This window comes from Marmota marmota, unplaced genomic scaffold (assembly GCF_001458135.2).
Source record: "Marmota marmota marmota unplaced genomic scaffold, marMar, whole genome shotgun sequence".
NCBI classification, from domain to species: Eukaryota; Metazoa; Chordata; class Mammalia; order Rodentia; family Sciuridae; genus Marmota; species Marmota marmota.
Window position 1 is genome coordinate 1,842,430 of NW_026000000.1, and position 19,254 is coordinate 1,861,683.

A 19,254-nucleotide genomic window follows, 5' to 3' on the forward strand; every position below is an offset into this window, starting at 1 on the left:
TGGGAATTTCAATTTTTAATAGTTACTGAGGATAATAACACTTAGAATATAGTCTTTAAAACTATACTAATAAAAGACTTTTTCAGTTACTCTCCTGAATATCTATGAGCACCCTGTCTCATATCATTTAATCATTGTTTGAAATAATTGCTCTGTTTTTAAACTAGCATTAACTCAGAAAGTAAATTGTGGTTCTCAGGATAATCCTTGGTTATGGTCTTCTGTGACCTAGGTAGAATTACTTTAGTAACTTGCAACTTCCAGGGAGATATGTATTCCAGGGAAACATAAGTAGGAAAGTGTTTAAGATGTCTGAAAATAAGCATTAAAGTTCTTCTTGGTGCAGTATAGGTTATTGAAGTAAATACTCAATTGTAAAAGTATTGCATTAATAAATAACATATAGTTATCACATTCACAAAACTAATGATTTCATCTAATTCATATTATTTGAACAATTTCTACAATACTGTATGAACTTGGTTTTATAAATTTTATTTATAGTATTGTATAGCAAGTGAGTTAAACTATAAAGATTTCCAATTTTATTCTCTAGAGTAAAATATTTTGCCCTGTAAACTTGCAGACAACTAATTCACTGGAAAAATTAATTTCTTTTTATAAGCAAGCTAATTAGCTTTTTGCCATTGATGTGACTGAATCTAACACTTTTTAAATGGTTGTGGTGGTGCTATAAAAGCACATGCTTTTACCATACACAGCAGAGGAATGGAAAAAACAATTTTATAATTAAAGAGATAGAGTATTGTATGCCTGTTTTCCTGGTAGCTATTTTTTTTTACCTATAGAGTTAGTAATTTATTTGTGATTGTTTTCTCAGACAAATAAAAATAACATCTACCTGGACAGATTATTGTGAAAAATCAAAATGAAAATGTAGCATATTCCATGTAGTACCTAGTATCTCATGGCCATAAGATAATGGTCAGTTTTCTCTCCTAGAAGCAGGCAGCCCAATCATTAAAATCATATGTGTATCATTGTGTGTTTATAATTTTTAATATGAATTTTACTGTTTTTTTTAAGTTGGTGGTTGTTGCTTTTGATGATGGTGAGCCCGTGATGTCCAGCAGTGCCACAGTGAAAATTCTTGTCTTACATCCTGGAGAAATCCCACGATTCACACAAGAAGAATATAGGTACTTATTTCTATAAAATTTTTAAATATATAAAGTCTTTAGGGTTTCATATCTTAGAAACATCTTCATTCCAGTATTGATGTTTAAATTCCTTAGAAAAAATATTTTTATATTTATTATCTTAGAAATTTGAGCTGAATTCTTGATACATACCTCCCACAATGACCCTGTGGTCTTATTTATATTGGAAGAGCCAATCAAATCACTATATTTCATGATAATCAAATTATCCTGATTTAGTTAGGGTAGGTGTGTTACCTAGGTTTTTGTCACTCTAACCAAAATACCTGATGAGAACAATTCAGAGGAGGAAAAGTTTATGTTGGCTCACTGTTTCAAAAGTTCAGTCCATTGTCACCTGACTTCATTGCTTTGGGGCCAAAATCAGGCAGAACTTCGTCAGAGAAGGTCATGTTGGAAGAGCACTGCTCCACTCAAGGTGGCCAGGAAGCATAGAGAGGTAGAAGAAGGGGCCATAGGGAAGGTACATTCTTCCAGGGCATATCCCAGGTGACCTAGCAACTCCAGCCATGCCCCACCTGCCTACCGTTACATTCCTTATAGTCCATTCACAATAGATTGGTCTGATTTGCTTATAGTTCTCATATAATGAAATCATTTTAACTCTGAATACTTCTGTATTAACACAGGAGCTTTTGGGGGATACCTTATATCCAAACTATAACATTAGGTTAGACCACTGTAAAAGGAAACTTGTAAATTCTAGTGGCTAGATTCTTTAAATCAAAAGCATGAATTTTTTTCCCAGTAAAGTGCAAGGTGAACACTTGGTATTGGCAGTAGTTGAAATATGCAGTCCTCCATGCAGTCATGCAGACACCAACTCAGGGACTATCATCTCTTACATTCTGTTTAAAAAATAATGTCAGTCATTGCCATTTTAGTCAGCAGAAAGACGGGGACAGGCAGATGCTCACATCCAGAAATTTCTTCAACAAAGTTGGGAATTGCACATTTTATTTCTGCTCACATTTCTTTTGAAATTTCAGACACAGTAAGTATAATATTAAGTATAATATGCCAGAAAAATGTTGTTCTATGCTACATAATTAAACTAATTCCTCTTCCATCATTAAGGAAGAGGGAAAGTGATTAAACATTTATTTTGAAGAGCATTTAGCACTTATTCATGATAAAAGCATTCAAAACCATTTTTTGGCTTTGTGAAATGTACAGTAAAATATTGCTACCTATTGTACACACCACTGGTATTAATAGTCAATCTACTGGACCATAGCACACCAGGACTTCTTATCCTATCTAACTGTTACTTATTTCCTATTCATCAATTTATCTCTTCATTCTGCCTAATATTCCCAACTTCTGGTAACTATTCCCAACTTCTGGTAACTATCATTCTACTCTCCACCCACCAAAGCTCATGTGTGAGACAATGCAAGACAATTTAACCTAATCAGTGCATTAATATGTTGATAGAGATTAACTGGGTGATAACTGTTGGCAGGTAGGAAGGTAGGTTGTGGTGGGAGCAGATGGGTCATTGGGAAAATGCCTTTGGAGTGTATATTTTGTTCCTGGAGAGCAGAGTTAGCTCTCTCTACTTCCTGGTGCCACATCCCAAACTGCTTTCCTCCTCTGTTGTGCCCTTCTTCCTTAACACTCTGCCTTATCTCACAGAGCAATGGAATTGGCCATCTATGGCCTGGGACTTCTGAAACTATGAGCCCCAAACAAACTTTTCCTCCTCTGAAATTGTTCTGCTTAGGTCTTTTGGGCACAGCAATGAAAAAACAAACAAACAAACAAACAAAAAAACACCTGATTAAAAGCAGCATCTATGAAATCAGCTTTTAGGATTCCACATATAAGTGAGGTACCTGGAACTTGTCTTCCTGTGCCTGGTTATGTCACTCAACATAATGATCTCCAGTTCATCCAAACATAGGAAATGGAAATGGTGTATTGAAGATCTCTATCCTCCCTGTACACTGTAGCACTATTCACAATAGCCAAGGGATGGAAATAACCTTAATGCCCGTCAACTGATGAGTAAAGAAAGTACGATACATATGCACAGTGGAATAACTCTCACCTATAAACCAAAACAAAATCCTGTCATTTGTGACATCCATATTTTAAACTATGCTTCTTTAATATCTTACCTTTTTTTGTGTGTGTGTGTGTGTGGGGGCGGTACTAGGGATTGAACTCGAGGGCACTTAACCACTGAGCCACAGCCTATTTAGAGACAGGGTCTCACTGAGTTGCTTAGTCCCTTCCTTTTGCTGAGGCTGGCTTTGAACTCAAGAACCTCCTTCCACAGTCTCCTAAACCGCTGGGATTACAGGCATGTGACACTTCACTCAGCTCAGTATCTCATTTGGACAAACAAGGACATGTCAATAACATTCTTGTCTTCAAGTTTTTATATCCTATGTCATCACTCTTCCTTTTTCCTCTCCTACTGTTGCCTGAAACAAATGTAGTAAAGAGTTAATGGCATTTTATATTCTGTATTGTTCAAACATCTCTGTCTTTGTCCTTCTCAACATCACCTCCAGCTTAAATCTTTCTTCCTCTTTCTTTCTTTCTTTCTTTCGATCTTTTCAGTAATTAAGTTCAAGCAATAACTCCTATGTCAAGAGGTATGAGTTAGCATTAAAATAATGAAGAAGTTTTAAAAATATTTACCCTGGTATCTTTTTTGTTGTTGTTGTTTGTGGTGCTGGATATTGAACCCATGGCCTTGTGCATGTAAGGCAAGCATTCTACCAACTGAGCTCTATCCCCAGCCCTACCCTTTTATCTTTGTTTATACCATTGTCCACAATTTGACTTTCCTTTAAAATTGAGAAAAATAGATTAATCTTATTATGTTTTCAAACTCATATCACATAATGGATGGAACAGATCATGTAGATTTTTGGGTGGACCTCATAATTTACTATTTGATTTAGAAAATAGCCTTGACACAAAGTTGACTGGGCTCCTTTGTTGTTGTTGTTGTTGTTGTTGTTCTTTATCTTACAGTTGTGAGGAGCTTGTTCCTTTCAATCTTCTGATGAATGTGGATGCTGGGAAATTGTTCCCTACATTGATATTACTATTACTACATTTATTCTTTTGAAGTATTCTTTATGCATCTTCTCTGAGCTTCCAGAATTTTAGCATTCACTTCTTCTTTCAAGTATTTGACTGAAACTAAGTTAAACCCTAAGAGAGTGTGGAAAATTATACTCTCCAATCATTTATTAGCAATTATCTTGACAAGGACTGGGCTTAAGAAAGAGAACTTTGTAAACCTAGTCATCTCTGTCATTATTCTGTAACATATACATGAATAAATATGCATTATTTATCAATTTATTCATGTTTATTTTAACATATAAATATATAAAGATATTATAATATATGTTAAATTTCTACATTAATATTCATTAAATTTCTTTCTCTTCAATATTTCTTGAAACTTTCTAAATATTTAGAAACTTACTAGATACACATCATTTTAGAATTTATATTATTTTACAGAAAAATAAATAATTCTTGTATTAATTTCCTTAATGTCCTATGTTATTTTAATATGAGATTTGACAAGTAGTAATTTCTTTAGGGAGATACTCCATTTGAGAAAACTGAGAAAGAAAGAAGATAAGACCAGGAAAACCTTCAGACCAGAATATACTGTGAACCCAAGAAGGAGGAAATACTGGGCACAAACACCCTTGACTACTGTGTAATTGAAGTGACTACTGTGTCATTTAAGTGTGGTTTCACAAGACAGTAAGGTGGTCTTCAAGCAATAGATAAATATCAGATAATTACTTCTCTTCTAGGAAGGAACCTGCCTTACCATCTCTATTTTCCATTATTAATTGCTAGTGTCCCATAGCAAATATGTTTTTCATCCAAACACAGCAATACATTTCAAAGCACAGCAACTAGGATATTGGTCAACTGTGCTCCCTGCAGATGAACATCTACAAGGCATATACTCATTGCCAACTCATGTCTGTATTTGATGAGAGACTCCAATCTTTTATCCCTTGGGATCTTCTGGGAAATAGTTATATTATTAAGAGTAAATTATTTAATAAATCTCTCCTTTAATCTATACAGATACATAAAATTGTAATAATAGTTAAACAAATAATATTACCTCAGAATAGATTGACTCCTGTAGGTCAAATGTGTTAGCATTCTGAAGAATGGCATTTGACCTTCATCTTGGGATGATAGACTAAGTCTTATACACACTGGAATTTACTTGTCATCAGCTTCAGAAGCAAATATCATGGAAAGGTCAACATGTCTGAAATACATCATGCAGTCTAGATGTGAATATTGATTTGGGGTAGGAAATGCAATATCCTACCCCACAATTACACAATTTATCCAAAAATTAATCAAAGATATCATTTACAAATATTCAAAAAAAATGCCACCTATATAGGCATACCTTTGACATCCACTCAAAATGAGAATGTAGCAACCTTTATCATTAATAGTTTCTTATATTTAAGGTCATATTTATATTCATTTTTCAAGATTCATATATCTAAAAATATAATTTCCATAAATACAAAAGTTCAAAAGTTTTATTGTACATATAAATTTATATTTAAACTTAGAAAGGTCAAATATTCCTGAGGCATTCTGGATAACTTATTGAACAAGTTGATATTTTGCTAACCCTAGAGAAAATACTGGGTTGTTTTTCAATTTCTAGTATTCAAATTTCTAGTATTCAAATACAGCAAATCCAAAGCAAGAATATGATACATATGTACATCTTGACATTTTCCAAAATCAAAAACCCTTTAAAAATATTTCAATTTCCCTACTGCAGTTAAAACAAAATTTGTATATTGTTGATTAATATGAATTAATTTTGTAATAATATGAATTGATTTTGTAATGACAATTCAATATGATATGCAATTTATATTTAAACTTAGACTTTACAACCCTTATATCAAAAAATAAAATTTTTAGAATAGATTTTTAAAAGAATTAATAGTATACCTCCCTCTGTGGCAATCTAGAGGTATAATATAATATGGTAAATTTTTACATAATATAGTATGAAAAATAAAAACAGTGTAATCACAATCACCAAGAAAATATAATCAAGCAGTTCTAGTTAGCATCTCATTATTCAAAAGAATTAAAACTACCTTACATTGAGGAACATTGTAACATTTATATTTTTTATAAAATTTATATTAATTTTTATTAAATGACAAATTTGGACATGGGAATTTTAAAATTTTTAACCAACTAAGACAATATGTACATAGAATCATTGATCGTGATTGCAAAGACTGTAAAAGAGAAAAAAAAGCTACCTGCAAGTTATTAATATAAAATAAAATAAGTTTATTTGCAGAGACCATCACTTGATTACTAAAGTTGTTCTCTATTTTAATTTAGATTTATTGTCCAGTATGAGAGCTGACTTTACCTGAAGATGATCTTTCCTGTCTTTTCATGGCATTGTTGAATTCTTTCTACAAACATAATAGATGTTGCCTCTTTATTCAAAAAATGACTGTACAATCCTCATTGCAGCTTTCATTAGGCTTTCTCAGTATCCACGAGGAATTGAATTTTCCATCACAAATTCAAGGTTGTGCATGGTTTCACATTTGCTCATGTTTCAGAATAAAGCAAGTCTTTCAGCAACAAAGGATGCAAGTTTTCAACAATTCATTTTAAATCCATTTTAAAATTAGGATTGGTGTTTTAATATAAATAGTTGTAAGGATTTCATTCTTTCATTACATTATATCTATGGATATTTTGTTTCAAGTGAAACACATTATAAGGTACATTGATTTTATTTCATTGCTAATTAATGCAGACATATTTTTGAGGCAAAATAGCACACTAGTTAGAGTCCTAAGGCAATGAGTTTAGAGGAGTAGTTAAAGCCAGATTGTAGAAGGTACTTATGAGCCATTCAGAGGACTTTGTTCACTGACACAGAGAAATTTGGAAACACTGAATGGTGTGAAACACTCAAAATGCATATGCAGAGGCTCTTTAAGGAAGGTCACTCTGCACTTCCATGGTTTGTATGAAAAGCAGATTTTCATACATATTAAATGTTGATTCACAATCATGATTTTTTTTTGGAGAATTGGGGGTATTAGGGATTGAACTCAGGGGCACTCAAGCACTGAGCCACATTCCCAGGCCTTTTGTGTTTTATTTAGAGACAGGGTCTCACTGACTTGCTTAGTACCTTGATTTTGCTGAGGCTGGTTTTGAACTCCTGATCCTTCTGCCTCAGCCTCCTGAGCTGCTGGGATTACAGGTGTGCACCACCATGCCCAGCTCATGACATTTTTATCACCAGTTTACAATGGTGAAGTCCTTCATCTCCGATCTCCTCAATTCTAAACTGCAATGCCATTTAATTAATCTTATAATACTGCATTTTATATCTTTTAAACTTTTCTTTCTATATCATTAAACAATATATTGAGGAATTAGGAAGATGGCGGCGAGGGGAGTGCATTGCCCCTGTGTGCTGCTTCACTGTGTGGGAGTATGACAAGTCAGGACAGCTAAAGGCTATCTTGTTAGGAATTTCCAGCAATAGTGGGGTGCTCCGGAACCTGGAGGAAGGATTTCCTTCGCACGAGGATCGGCTACGGGGACTCAAACGTGAGAGGTTTGTCGCACGGAGGGTAACACTGCTTATTCAGCAAATCGCCCCGCGGCTAGAGTCTGCAGCGCGCGCTGGGAAACGAGGAGATAGCGACGCAGGAAGACAGCGCTGCAGTTTCTGCCAGCCGTGCAAGCACCGTACTCAGGGCTGAATTCTGGGTTCGAGACGGGGGAAGGAAGCGGTCCAATTCGGTTCTCCACACCAGTCCGACCACAGAGGAGGCCAGCGGCCACCATGTTGGAAAGCTGACGTCACCATCCCTGTTTTCGACTGACCGCAGCTCATTCAGCCATAGAACAGGTAATTTCAGGCTGCCATTCACCTGCGGCTTGCAGACAGATTGCTAGGGTTCAGTGCCTGGGTGCTTCTTAGAACCTGAGCTTATCGGAGCGAACACCGAGCGCGGGGCGGCCGAGTTCCGGCTCCCGGAACCGTCCCGGAACCGCCCTGGCCCAGGGCTGCGGAGCCTGCGGAGGCTGCTTCTTGGACCCTGCTCCTATCAGAGCATACACCAAGCACTAAGCGGCCGAATTCCGGCTCCCGGAACTGAGCCCGCGGGGACTGCTTCTTGGAGCCTACACTTATAGGAGCTTACACCGAGCACGGAGCGGCCGAGTTCCGGCTCCCGGAACTTCCCTGGCCCGGGGCTAGGAGCCCGCGGAAACTGCTTCTCGGTCCGGGTCCTGCTGAGGGCCGGTCAGGACTCACCCGTTGCTTTGGTTGCCCGGCAAGGGGAACGAAATGCTGCCATTCGCATAGGATACCAACATGGCAGAGATCTGATGTCATCAGAAAGCGGCGGAGGAGAGAACTTCATCAATACCAGCGGCGACAGAAACAGTTGGTCTCCTGGTAGGGGGGGTGAGGCACAGACACCCGAGTCTCCTCAATTTGTCGTCGAGCCAGAGGGGAGGAGCCGGGCCGCCGCCAGCGCCCGGAGCAGGCCCAGCGGCTCGCCAGCGTGGTGACCGCGTGACCCCAATTGGAGAGGGGGCGGAGCGGAGCCGCCACCCGCACCCGCAAGGTGGGCAGACCCGCGACCCAGTGGTACATGGGCGTGGTAGGAGGGGCAGGGCAGAGCCGCCGTTCGCGCTTGCAAGGTAAACAGACCTGTGACAGCCTGGCGGGTCAGGCCCAGTGGCCTGCCAGTGTGGTACACACGTCACCCCAACTGGAGTAGGGGCAGAGCAGATCCTTCTCCCACGCCCGGATCAGGCCCTGCCGGTGTGGTGGTCACGTGACCCCAATTGGAGTGGGGGCGGAGCGGAACCGCCACCCGTGCCCGCAGGGTGAGCAGACCTGTGACCAACCTGCAGATCAGGCCCAGGGGTCCGCAGGCGTGGTAGGAGGGGCAGGGCAGATCCGCCGCCCGCGCCTCCAAGGTAGGCAGACCTACAACAGACCGGCGGATCAGGCCCAGGAGCCTGCCGGCGTGGTACAAACACCACCCTAATTGGAGTAGTGGCAGAGCAGAGTCGCCGCCCGTGCCAGGAACAGGCCCAGCGTCCTGCAGGCGGGGTAGTCACGACACCCCAATTGGAGTAGGGGCAGAGCAGAGCCTCCACCCGTGCCCGAAAGGTGGGCAGATCTGCGACCGACCAGCGGGACAGGCCCAGTGGCCTGCCGGTACGACAGACACGTCACCCCATTTGGAGTAGGGGCAGAGTAGAGCCGCCGCCCGCGCCTGCAGGGTAGGCAAACCTGCAACCGACCGGCGGATCAGGCCCGGTGGCCTGCCGGCGTGGTACACTCGTCACCCCAATTGGAGTAGGGGCAGAACAGAGCCGCCGCCAGCTCCCAGAACAGGCCCAGTGACCTGCCGGCGTGGTAGCCACGACACCCCAATTGGAATAAGGAGAGAGCAGAGCCGCCGCCCGCACCTGCAGGAAAGATACGCAAGCAGTATGAAAAGACAAGGAAAGAAAGGACCACAAGCAATGCAGGTCAACGCAACTTTAGAAGAGGTAACAGCTGCAGCAGATGGAATGTCAGATAAAGAATTCAGGATATACATGCTTCAGATGATCTGGAGTATCAAGGAAGACATTAAACAGCAAAATCAGACAATGAAAGATCACTTCGACAATGAATTACGCAAACAAATCCAGGAAGCAAAGGATCAACTATACAGGGAGATAGAGGTTATAAAAAACAAACAAACAGAAATCCTAGAAATGCAGGAAGCAATAAACCAACTTAAAAACTCAATGGAGAATACTACCAGCAGAGTAGAACACTTAGAAGATAGAACATCAGACAATGAAGACAAAGTATTTCAACTGGAAAAGAACATAGACAGCTCAGCAAGACTGTTAAGAAACCATGAGCAGAACATCCAAGAAATATGGGATAACATTAAGAGACCAAACTTAAGAGTCATTGGGATACAGGAAGGTACAGAGCTCCAAACCAAAGGAATGAGCAGTCTATTCAATGAAATAATACGAGAAAACTTCCCAGACTTGAAGAATGAGACAGAATCCCAAATCCTAGAAGCCTACAGGACGCCGAATGTGCAAAATCATAAGAGATCCACACCTAGACACATTATAATGAAGATGCCCAACATACAGAATAAGGAGAGAATTTTAAAAGCTACAAGAGAAAGGAAGCAGATTACATTTAGGGGTAAGCCAATCAGGATAACAGCTGATCTTTCAACACAGACTCTGAAAGCTAGAAGATCCTGGAATAACATATTTCAAACACTGAAAGAAAATGGGTTCCAACCAAGAATTGTGTATCCAGCGAAATTAAGCTTCAGGATGGAAGATGAAATTAAAACCTTCCACGATAAACAAAAGTTTAAAGAATTCGCAGCTAGAAAACCATCTCTTCAAAACATCCTCGCCAAAGCATTACAGGAAGAGGAAATGGAAAATAACAATGAAAACCAACAGTGGGAGGTAGGACAGTAAAGGGGGGGGAAATAATCAAAGAGGAAAACAAACCATGTTTAGTAACAGAAATAAACAAATATGGCTGGAAGAACAACCCATATCTCAATAATAACCCTAAATGTTAATGGCTTAAACTCACCAATTAAGAGACACAGGCTAGTAGAATGGATCACAAAACAAGACCCAACAATATGCTGCCTACAGGAGACGCATTTGATAGGAAAAGACATACATAGGCTGAAGGTGAAAGGTTGGGAAAAATCATATCACTCATATGGACTTCGGAAACAAGCAGGAGTGTCCATACTCATATCAAATAAAATAGATTTCAAGCCAAAGTTAATCAAAAGGGATAAAGAGGGACACTACATACTGCTTAAGGGAACCATACACCAACAAGACATAACAATCATAAATATTTATGCCCCAAACAATGGTGCAGCTATGTTCGTCAAACAAACTCTTCTCAAGTTCAAGAGTCTAATAGACCACCATACCATAATCATGGGAGACTTCAACACACCTCTCTCGCCACTGGACAGATCTTCCAAACAAAAGTTGAATAAGGAAACTATAGAACTCAATAACACTATTAATAACCTAGACCTAATTGACATATATAGAGTATACCACCCAACATCAAGCAGTTACACTTTTTTCTCAGCAGCACATGGATCCTTCTCAAAAATAGATCATATATTATGTCACAGGGCAACTCTTAGACAATATAAAGGAGTAGAGATAATACCATGCATCTTATCTGATCATAATGGAATGAAACTGAAAATCAACGATAAAAGAAGGAAGGAAAAAGCATACATCACTTGGAGAATGAACAATAGGTTACTGAATGATCAATGGGTTATAGAAGACATCAAGGAGGAAATTAAAAAATTCTTAGAGATAAATGAAAACACAGACACAACATATCGGAATCTATGGGACACATTGAAAGCAGTTCTAAGAGGAAAATTCATTGCTTGGAGTTCATTCCTTAAAAAAAGAAAAAACCAACAAATAAATGATCTCATACTTCATCTCAAAATCCTTGAAAAAGAAGAGCAAAACAACAGCAAAAGAAGTAGAAGGCAAGAAATAATTAAAATCAGAGCTGAAATTAATGAAATCGAAACAAAAGAAACAATTGAAAAAATTGACAAAACTAAAAGTTGGTTCTTTGAAAAAATAAACAAAATCGACAGACCCTTAGCGATGCTAGCGAAGAGAAGAAGAGAGAGAACTCAAATTACTAGCATACGGGATGAAAAAGGCAATATCACAACAGACACTTCAGAAATACAGAAGATAATCAAAAACTATTTTGAATCCTTATACTCCAATAAATTAGAAGATAGTGAAGGCATAGATAAATTTCTTAAGTCATATGATCTGCCCAGATTGAGTCAGGAGGATATAGACAACCTAAACAGACCAATATCAATTGAGGAAATAGAAGAAACCATCAAAAGACTACCAACTAAGAAAAGCCCAGGACCGGATGGGTATACAGCAGAGTTTTACAAAACCTTTAAAGAGGAACTAATACCAATACTTTTCAAGCTACTTCAGGAAATAGAAAAAGAGGGAGAACTTCCAAATTCATTCTACGAGGCCAACATCACCCTGATACCTAAACCAGACAAAGACACTTCAAAGAAAGAAAACTACAGACCAATATCTCTAATGAACCTAGATGCAAAAATCCTCAATAAAATTCTGGCGAATCGGATACAAAAACATATCAAAAAAATTGTGCACCATGATCAAGTAGGATTCATCCCTGGGATGCAAGGCTGGTTCAATATACGGAAATCAATAAATGTTATTCACCACATCAATAGACTTAAAAATAAGAACCATATGATCATCTCGATAGATGCGGAAAAAGCATTCGACAAAGTACAGCATCCCTTTATGTTCAAAACTCTAGAAAAACTAGGGATAACAGGAACATACCTCAATATTGTAAAAGCAATCTATGCTAAGCCTCAGGCTAGCATCATTCTGAATGGAGAAAAACTGAAGGCATTCCCTCTAAAATCTGGAACAAGACAGGGATGCCCTCTCTCTCCACTTCTGTTCAACATAGTTCTCGAAACACTGGCCAGAGCAATTAGACAGACGAAAGAAATTAAAGGCATCAAAATAGGAAAAGAAGAACTTAAATTATCACTATTTGCAGATGATATGATTCTATACCTAGCAGACCCAAAAGGCTCTACAAAGAAACTATTAGAGCTAATAAATGAATTCAGCAAAGTGGCAGGATATAAAATCAACACGCATAAATCAAAGGCATTCCTGTATATCAGCGACAAATCCTCTGAAATGGAAATGAGGACAACCACTCCATTCACAATATCTTCAAAAAAAATAAAATACTTGGGAATCAACCTAACAAAAGAGGTGAAAGACTTATACAATGAAAACTACAGAACCCTAAAGAGAGAAATAGAAGAAGATCTTAGAAGATGGAAAAATATACCCTGTTCATGGATAGGCAGAACTAACATCATCAAAATGGCGATATTACCAAAAGTTCTCTATAGGTTTAATGCAATGCCAATCAAAATCCCAACGGCATTTCTTGTAGAAATAGAGAAAGCAATCATGAAATTCATATGGAAAAATAAAAGACCCAGAATAGCAAAAACAATGCTAAGCAGGAAGTGTGAATCAGGCGGTATAGCGATACCAGACTTCAAACTATACTACAGAGCAATAGTAACAAAAACAGCATGGTACTGGTACCAAAACAGGCGGGTGGACCAATGGTACAGAATAGAGGACACAGAAACCAATCCACAAAACTACAACTATCTTATATTTGATAAAGGGGCTAAAAGCATGCAATGGAGGAAGGATAGCATCTTCAACAAATGGTGCTGGGAAAACTGGAAATCCATATGCAACAAAATGAAACTGAATCCCTTTCTCTCGCCATGCACAAAAGTTAATTCAAAATGGATCAAGGAGCTTGATATCAAATCAGAGACACGCCGTCTGATAGAAGAAAAAGTTGGCTACGATCTACATACTGTGGGGTCGGGCTCCAAATTCCTCAATAGGACACCCATAGCACAAAAGTTAATAACTAGAATCAACAAATGGGACTTACTCAAACTAAAAAGTTTTTTCTCAGCAAAAGAAACAATAAGAGAGGTAAATAGGGAGCCTACACCCTGGGAACAAATCTTTACTCCTCACACTTCAGATAGAGCCCTAATATCCAGAGTATACAAAGAACTCAAAAAATTAGACAATAAGAGAACAAACAACCCAATCAACAAATGGGCCAAGGACCTGAACAGACACTTCTCAGAGGAGGACATACAGTCAATCAACAAGTACATGAAAAAATGCTCACCATCTCTAGCTGTCAGAGAAATGCAAATCAAAACCACCCTAAGATACCATCTCACTCCAGTAAGATTGGCAGCCATTATGAAGTCAAACAACAACAAGTGCTGGCGAGGATGTGGGGAAAAGGGTACACTTGTACATTGCTGGTGGGACTGCAAATTGGTGCAGCCAATTTGGAAAGCAGTATGGAGATTTCTTGGAAAGCTGGGAATGGAGCCACCATTTGACCCAGCTATTCCCCTTCTTGGTCTATTCCCTAAAGACCTAAAAAGAGCATGCTACAGGGACACTGCTACATCGATGTTCATAGCAGCACAATTCACAATAGCAAGACTGTGGAACCAACCTAGATGCCCTTCAATAGACGAATGGATAAAAAAAATGTGGCATTTATACACAATGGAGTATTACTCTGCATTAAAAAATGACAAAATCATAGAATTTACAGGGAAATGGATGGCATTAGAGCAGATTATGCTAAGTGAAGCTAGCCAATCCCTAAAAAACAAATGCCAAATGTCTTCTTTGATATAAGGAGAGTAACTAAGAACAGAGTAGGGACGAAGAGCAGGAGAAGAAGATTAACATTTAACAGGGATGAGAGGTGGGAGGGAAAGGGAGAGAGAAGGGAAATTGCATGGTAATGGAAGGAGACCCTCAGGGTTATACAGTGGAGGGGGTAGAGAGAGAGGAGGGGAGGGGAGGGGAGAGGTGGGGAGGGGGGAGGGTGGAGGATGGGAAAGGCAGCGGAGCACAACAGACACTAGTATGGCAATTTGTAAATCAATGGATGTGTAACTGATGTGATTCTGCAATCTGTGTATGGGGTGAAGGTGGGAGTTCATAACCCACTTGAATCAAAGTGTGGAATATGATATGTCAAGAAATTTGTAATGTTTTGAACAACCAACAATAAAAAATTTAAAAAAAAAAGTCATTTTAAAGATAAAAAAAAACAATATATTGAAACAAAAATCACATGCATTGAAAAAATGATAGGAGAAGACATGCAAACAATTGCAGAGAAAGCAGAAATTACTATGCTAATGTCAAACAGTGAATGATTAAAAACAGAATTCTGATTATGTATATGCTTTCTCTCACCTAATGGATTGTATATTTCTTAAGGGAGAGCACTAGTATTCTTACTATATCCATATGGTCTAGGATAGTTAACATTCTATGATTTATCAGCCGAAGCAAGGCATTTGGAGAGTAAACACTCTGTCTAGAGTGATGGGCAAGGACTAGCATTGATAAACAGAACCATATGGTCATTGGTATCTCTAAATACAGTACTGGACTCATGACAGGTAACTTGTAACTGCTTGGTGACCTACTGACTTGATGTTTGGGAATTGTGTCTTATTCAATGGAGATTTCTTTTTCTGTATGTGTATCAGTTACTTATTGCCGTATAAATTACCTTCTAAACCCAATGATGTAAAACGATAAATTTCTATGTTTTAGAATTTCATGAGTTGGCTGAGTATTCCTGGTGCGGATTTAAACCTCAAGGAAGAATTTACTAAAGGTCATTCCAATTAGAGAGAGAGAGACCAAAGCTATTCTGAACTTAACTCAGCTGAAACAAATGACTGGGGAGTATTAAGAGGGGAAAGGAGGCCATCCACCTTTGCTAATTTTCTTACCTCAAAGGAAAAAAGGCAAATGACCTCCTATCTTCATGACTGGAGGTGATTTTTCTACTTGGAGCAAGGAATCCATCAGAGTTATTTCCCTACACTTCCAGAGAAACCAAAGGGATGACCTACAGCTTACTGACAAAGCCATTGCTCAATTATAAACCTAGAAAGAACTTTTTTTTTATGTTTACCTCTCAAAGGGGCTGAAGAAACCTGCTTAAATTGTAATGGAGCTGAGAAAACATTAAAAATTATCTTGGTCCCTATATACTTATCTTGTGAATGGGATGGTGGTTCCAATTTGAGAAAGTGACTGGGTTTCTCTCTGTACCCTTAATCTTCCATCCATAAGAAAGGTAGACTGGGTGATTTTACCTGCTACTCAGGACTGAGTAGAAGCCTTGGGGCTCAGAGTTCAAGGCTGAAAGTCACACAATCTTCCCCCAGTCTAAAACTCCCACCACACACATACCCCAAATTATTTTGATCAAAGCAACACACAGGACCACCCTAAGTTCAAATAGAAGCAAAGTAAATTCTCCTTCCTGATAGGATGAACAGAAATATTTGTAACAATGTTTTTAACTGGCATAAAAAATTAAACATACTTACAGGATACTATGTGATCTTTTGATGCATATGTATGTTGTATAATGGGTTCAAAGTATTCACCACAGTCTATCTTCTGTTCTCAGTTATTTACATTTCTGCCATATGCAAAGCAACAGCTGGGCTTCTTGGCACATGCCTGTAATCCTAGCTACTAGGGAAACATTTGCAAGAGTATTGTGAGTTCAAAGCCAGCCTCATCATGTTACCAAGGTCCTGAGAAACTTAGCAAGACACTGTCTCTAGATTTTTTTTTTTTTTTTACAAGGGCAAGGGATGTGGTTCATTGGAAAAGCACCCCTTGGTTCAATCCCAGGTACCAAGAAATAAACAAACAAATAAATATACAGAAAAACAAGCATTTGGGCCTTTAGGATCTCCAATAGTTTTATTCCATTAAAAAAATCAGTCTTGAATTCAGAATCATATCACATTTAAGTCAAGTCCAAATGTGGGCAAGGTTCTTTGGGTGCTGTTCCTCTTGATTCAAGTATCTGTGAACTACACAAGATATTTACATAAATCACAATGATGGAACAGCAGAACCATAACATACTGTTCTTGTCTCCCCTCTCCTTTTTAATATAGATCATCAAAAGTCACTAGAAGGTTCAGGCGCAGTGGTGCACGCCTGTAATTCCAGTGGCTAGGGAGGCTGGGGCAGGAGGATCACAAGTTCAAAGCCAACCTCAGCAACTTACTGAGGCCCTAAGACACTAAGGGAGATCTCATCTCAAAATAAAACATAAATAGGGGAAGGGAGTGTTGCTGAGTGGTTAAGTACCCCTAGGCTCAATTTCTGGTACCAAAGAAAAAAAAATCACTAGAAGGAATCAGTAGACCCTTTTAGAAACTCCCTTAAGAACATCCCCAAATTCACTAGTCCATAAGGCAATCTCCTCCAAGTTACTGTGACAATTTTGCCAATTGGTTCACAACTACTAAGCAAGAATTGTCATTTTCTAGCCCTGATCAACTATTTTCTCATCAACTTTGCAGCTTCCTCTAACAGATGGTTCTCCCTTTCTCCAGCCTCACTGCTCATTTTCCAGCCACTGCTTGCCAGCCAGTTCACAACAAGGGCCATATATTTTCATATTTTGCTATGGCAACAGTCCACTCTCAAGAAACAATTTCTGTTATCTATATCAGAACTCAGTGACTCAAGACAAAAACAATTTATGTATTTTGATACTCCTGTGAGTTGCATGGTCTAATCTCAGCTGGGCACTCTCCTTAGGCTAGATCGACTAGAGGAGTTGAGCTTTCCCCAACGTGTTTTTTTTTTTTTTATAATAAAAAGAGACTGTTCTCATATTCTTCACATGCAATATCAGAGCACCTATACAACATGCAAAAGCAAGTTACAAAGTCTTATTTTCATGAGAGCAACAATGTCACTATCAGCTTGTTTTGTTGGACAAGTTCATGGCAGGGATTAGATACAAGGGAAGGAAAAACAAACTGCAGTTCTTAATGGGAGAAACAGCAAAGAAAACTTTGTATTTTTAATTCACATAACATGCCAATACCTTCTAACCTGAATAAATATATCAGGAAAGTAAAATGTGTTAAATTTCTGTGGAAGTAAATGGTATACTAAGAATGATGACATAAAAATGATGGGACTTAAAAAAATCTATTCAAGTTTTGGTATATTATTTCTAATTTTATAACATCTGTAGTCACGATTAAAAATGAATATCAGGGATGAGGAAGTTTTAGATTGTTAACTTATTTCTTTATTTTAATTTCTCAGTACACCAAGTAGTTGGCAGAAAAAGAAAAAGAAAAACAAGTTGTTAATCAGACATACTAAGAATAATGAATCTGTTTTTTAGTAAATGGACACTTGGAACCTAAAAATTTCAAAATTACAAATTAGCATATTTGTTGGGAAGATTTCTTGTTTGTTAAAGTGAATTCCTCAGGATTTTTGAATATGTTTTTTAAGTTTAACAAATATGAACACAGTGTGGATGAAAGAACAGAGTGAGATGATATAGATGTATTATTTAGTAGCAAAATTTCAAAAACAAAAATCTGTGCACAGGTATGTATTAGGGCATATTCTTTATTTTAATTAAGCTTGAAGTTATTTTATTATTTTAATAATTTAAAGAAATGTTGAAAATTATTATTTTCATGGCATAATTGTCATTGGCTTAAAAAGCAAGTGATTATACAAGGGAAGAAATTTGTTTATGGTTACCTTAATTATAATAAAATTTACATCTAAGCATCATATGTTAATTGTAACTTCATTAATAACAATATAGAAGAAAATTAAGTACCTCAACTTCCTCAAGTAGTGATGAATTTGTCTACTTTAAGGTATTGAGTACTGATTATTGCCGCAGTCTGGCTGGGCACAAATGCCGCAGTCTGGCTGGGCACACAATCACGAGCCACCACAGAGCTTGTAGATTCAAACAGCAACTCTTTATTCCCGAACTCACACCGGCACTCTACAAACACGTTCTGGGGAAATCCACATTCTCTGCCCAAATCCACCTCCACTGGGCTTCTATCTCCCAAAAAATACTGTCTAAATCCCGTGAGAACTCAAGGGGAACTCAGGCAGCAGGATACGCCCTATTCCCAGCAGGAATAATCTTAAACCTTAAACCTGGAACCTAAACCGGGAACGCCCTAATCCGCCTTGGTCCTTGAACAAGGTCACCTACATTCAATGTCACTGCAACATGGGGTACGCTGGCAAGGAAATTGTCATACCTACTTGGCTAATGGCTCCCAGCATCTCCCCCCTTCTGATTAATTAAACAACAAGCAATGTGGCTTAAGGACCATGCCTGGTAGGTTGTCCAATTCAACATGTGGTTCTTACCCGTCATCGGAAAACTGACCTTTAGGTGTCAGCCTCCTGTCTTAGGTTGATACCACTGCAATTGGATCAT

At 38.4% G+C, this 19,254-nt stretch overlaps 1 protein-coding gene across 12 annotated transcripts in view; it reads left to right on the plus strand.

The window, feature by feature from the left end:
• Pcdh15 (protocadherin related 15) overlaps positions 1 to 19,254 on the plus strand; it is a 1,628,869-nt gene that overhangs the window by 1,481,967 nt on the left and 127,648 nt on the right. For all 12 annotated transcript variants that reach the window (XM_048807407.1, XM_048807408.1, XM_048807415.1 and 9 more), the window contains one exon: positions 1,048 to 1,160. In XM_048807407.1, the coding sequence (XP_048663364.1) occupies positions 1,048 to 1,160 (113 nt within the window). The remainder of the gene's footprint in view (positions 1 to 1,047; positions 1,161 to 19,254) is intronic.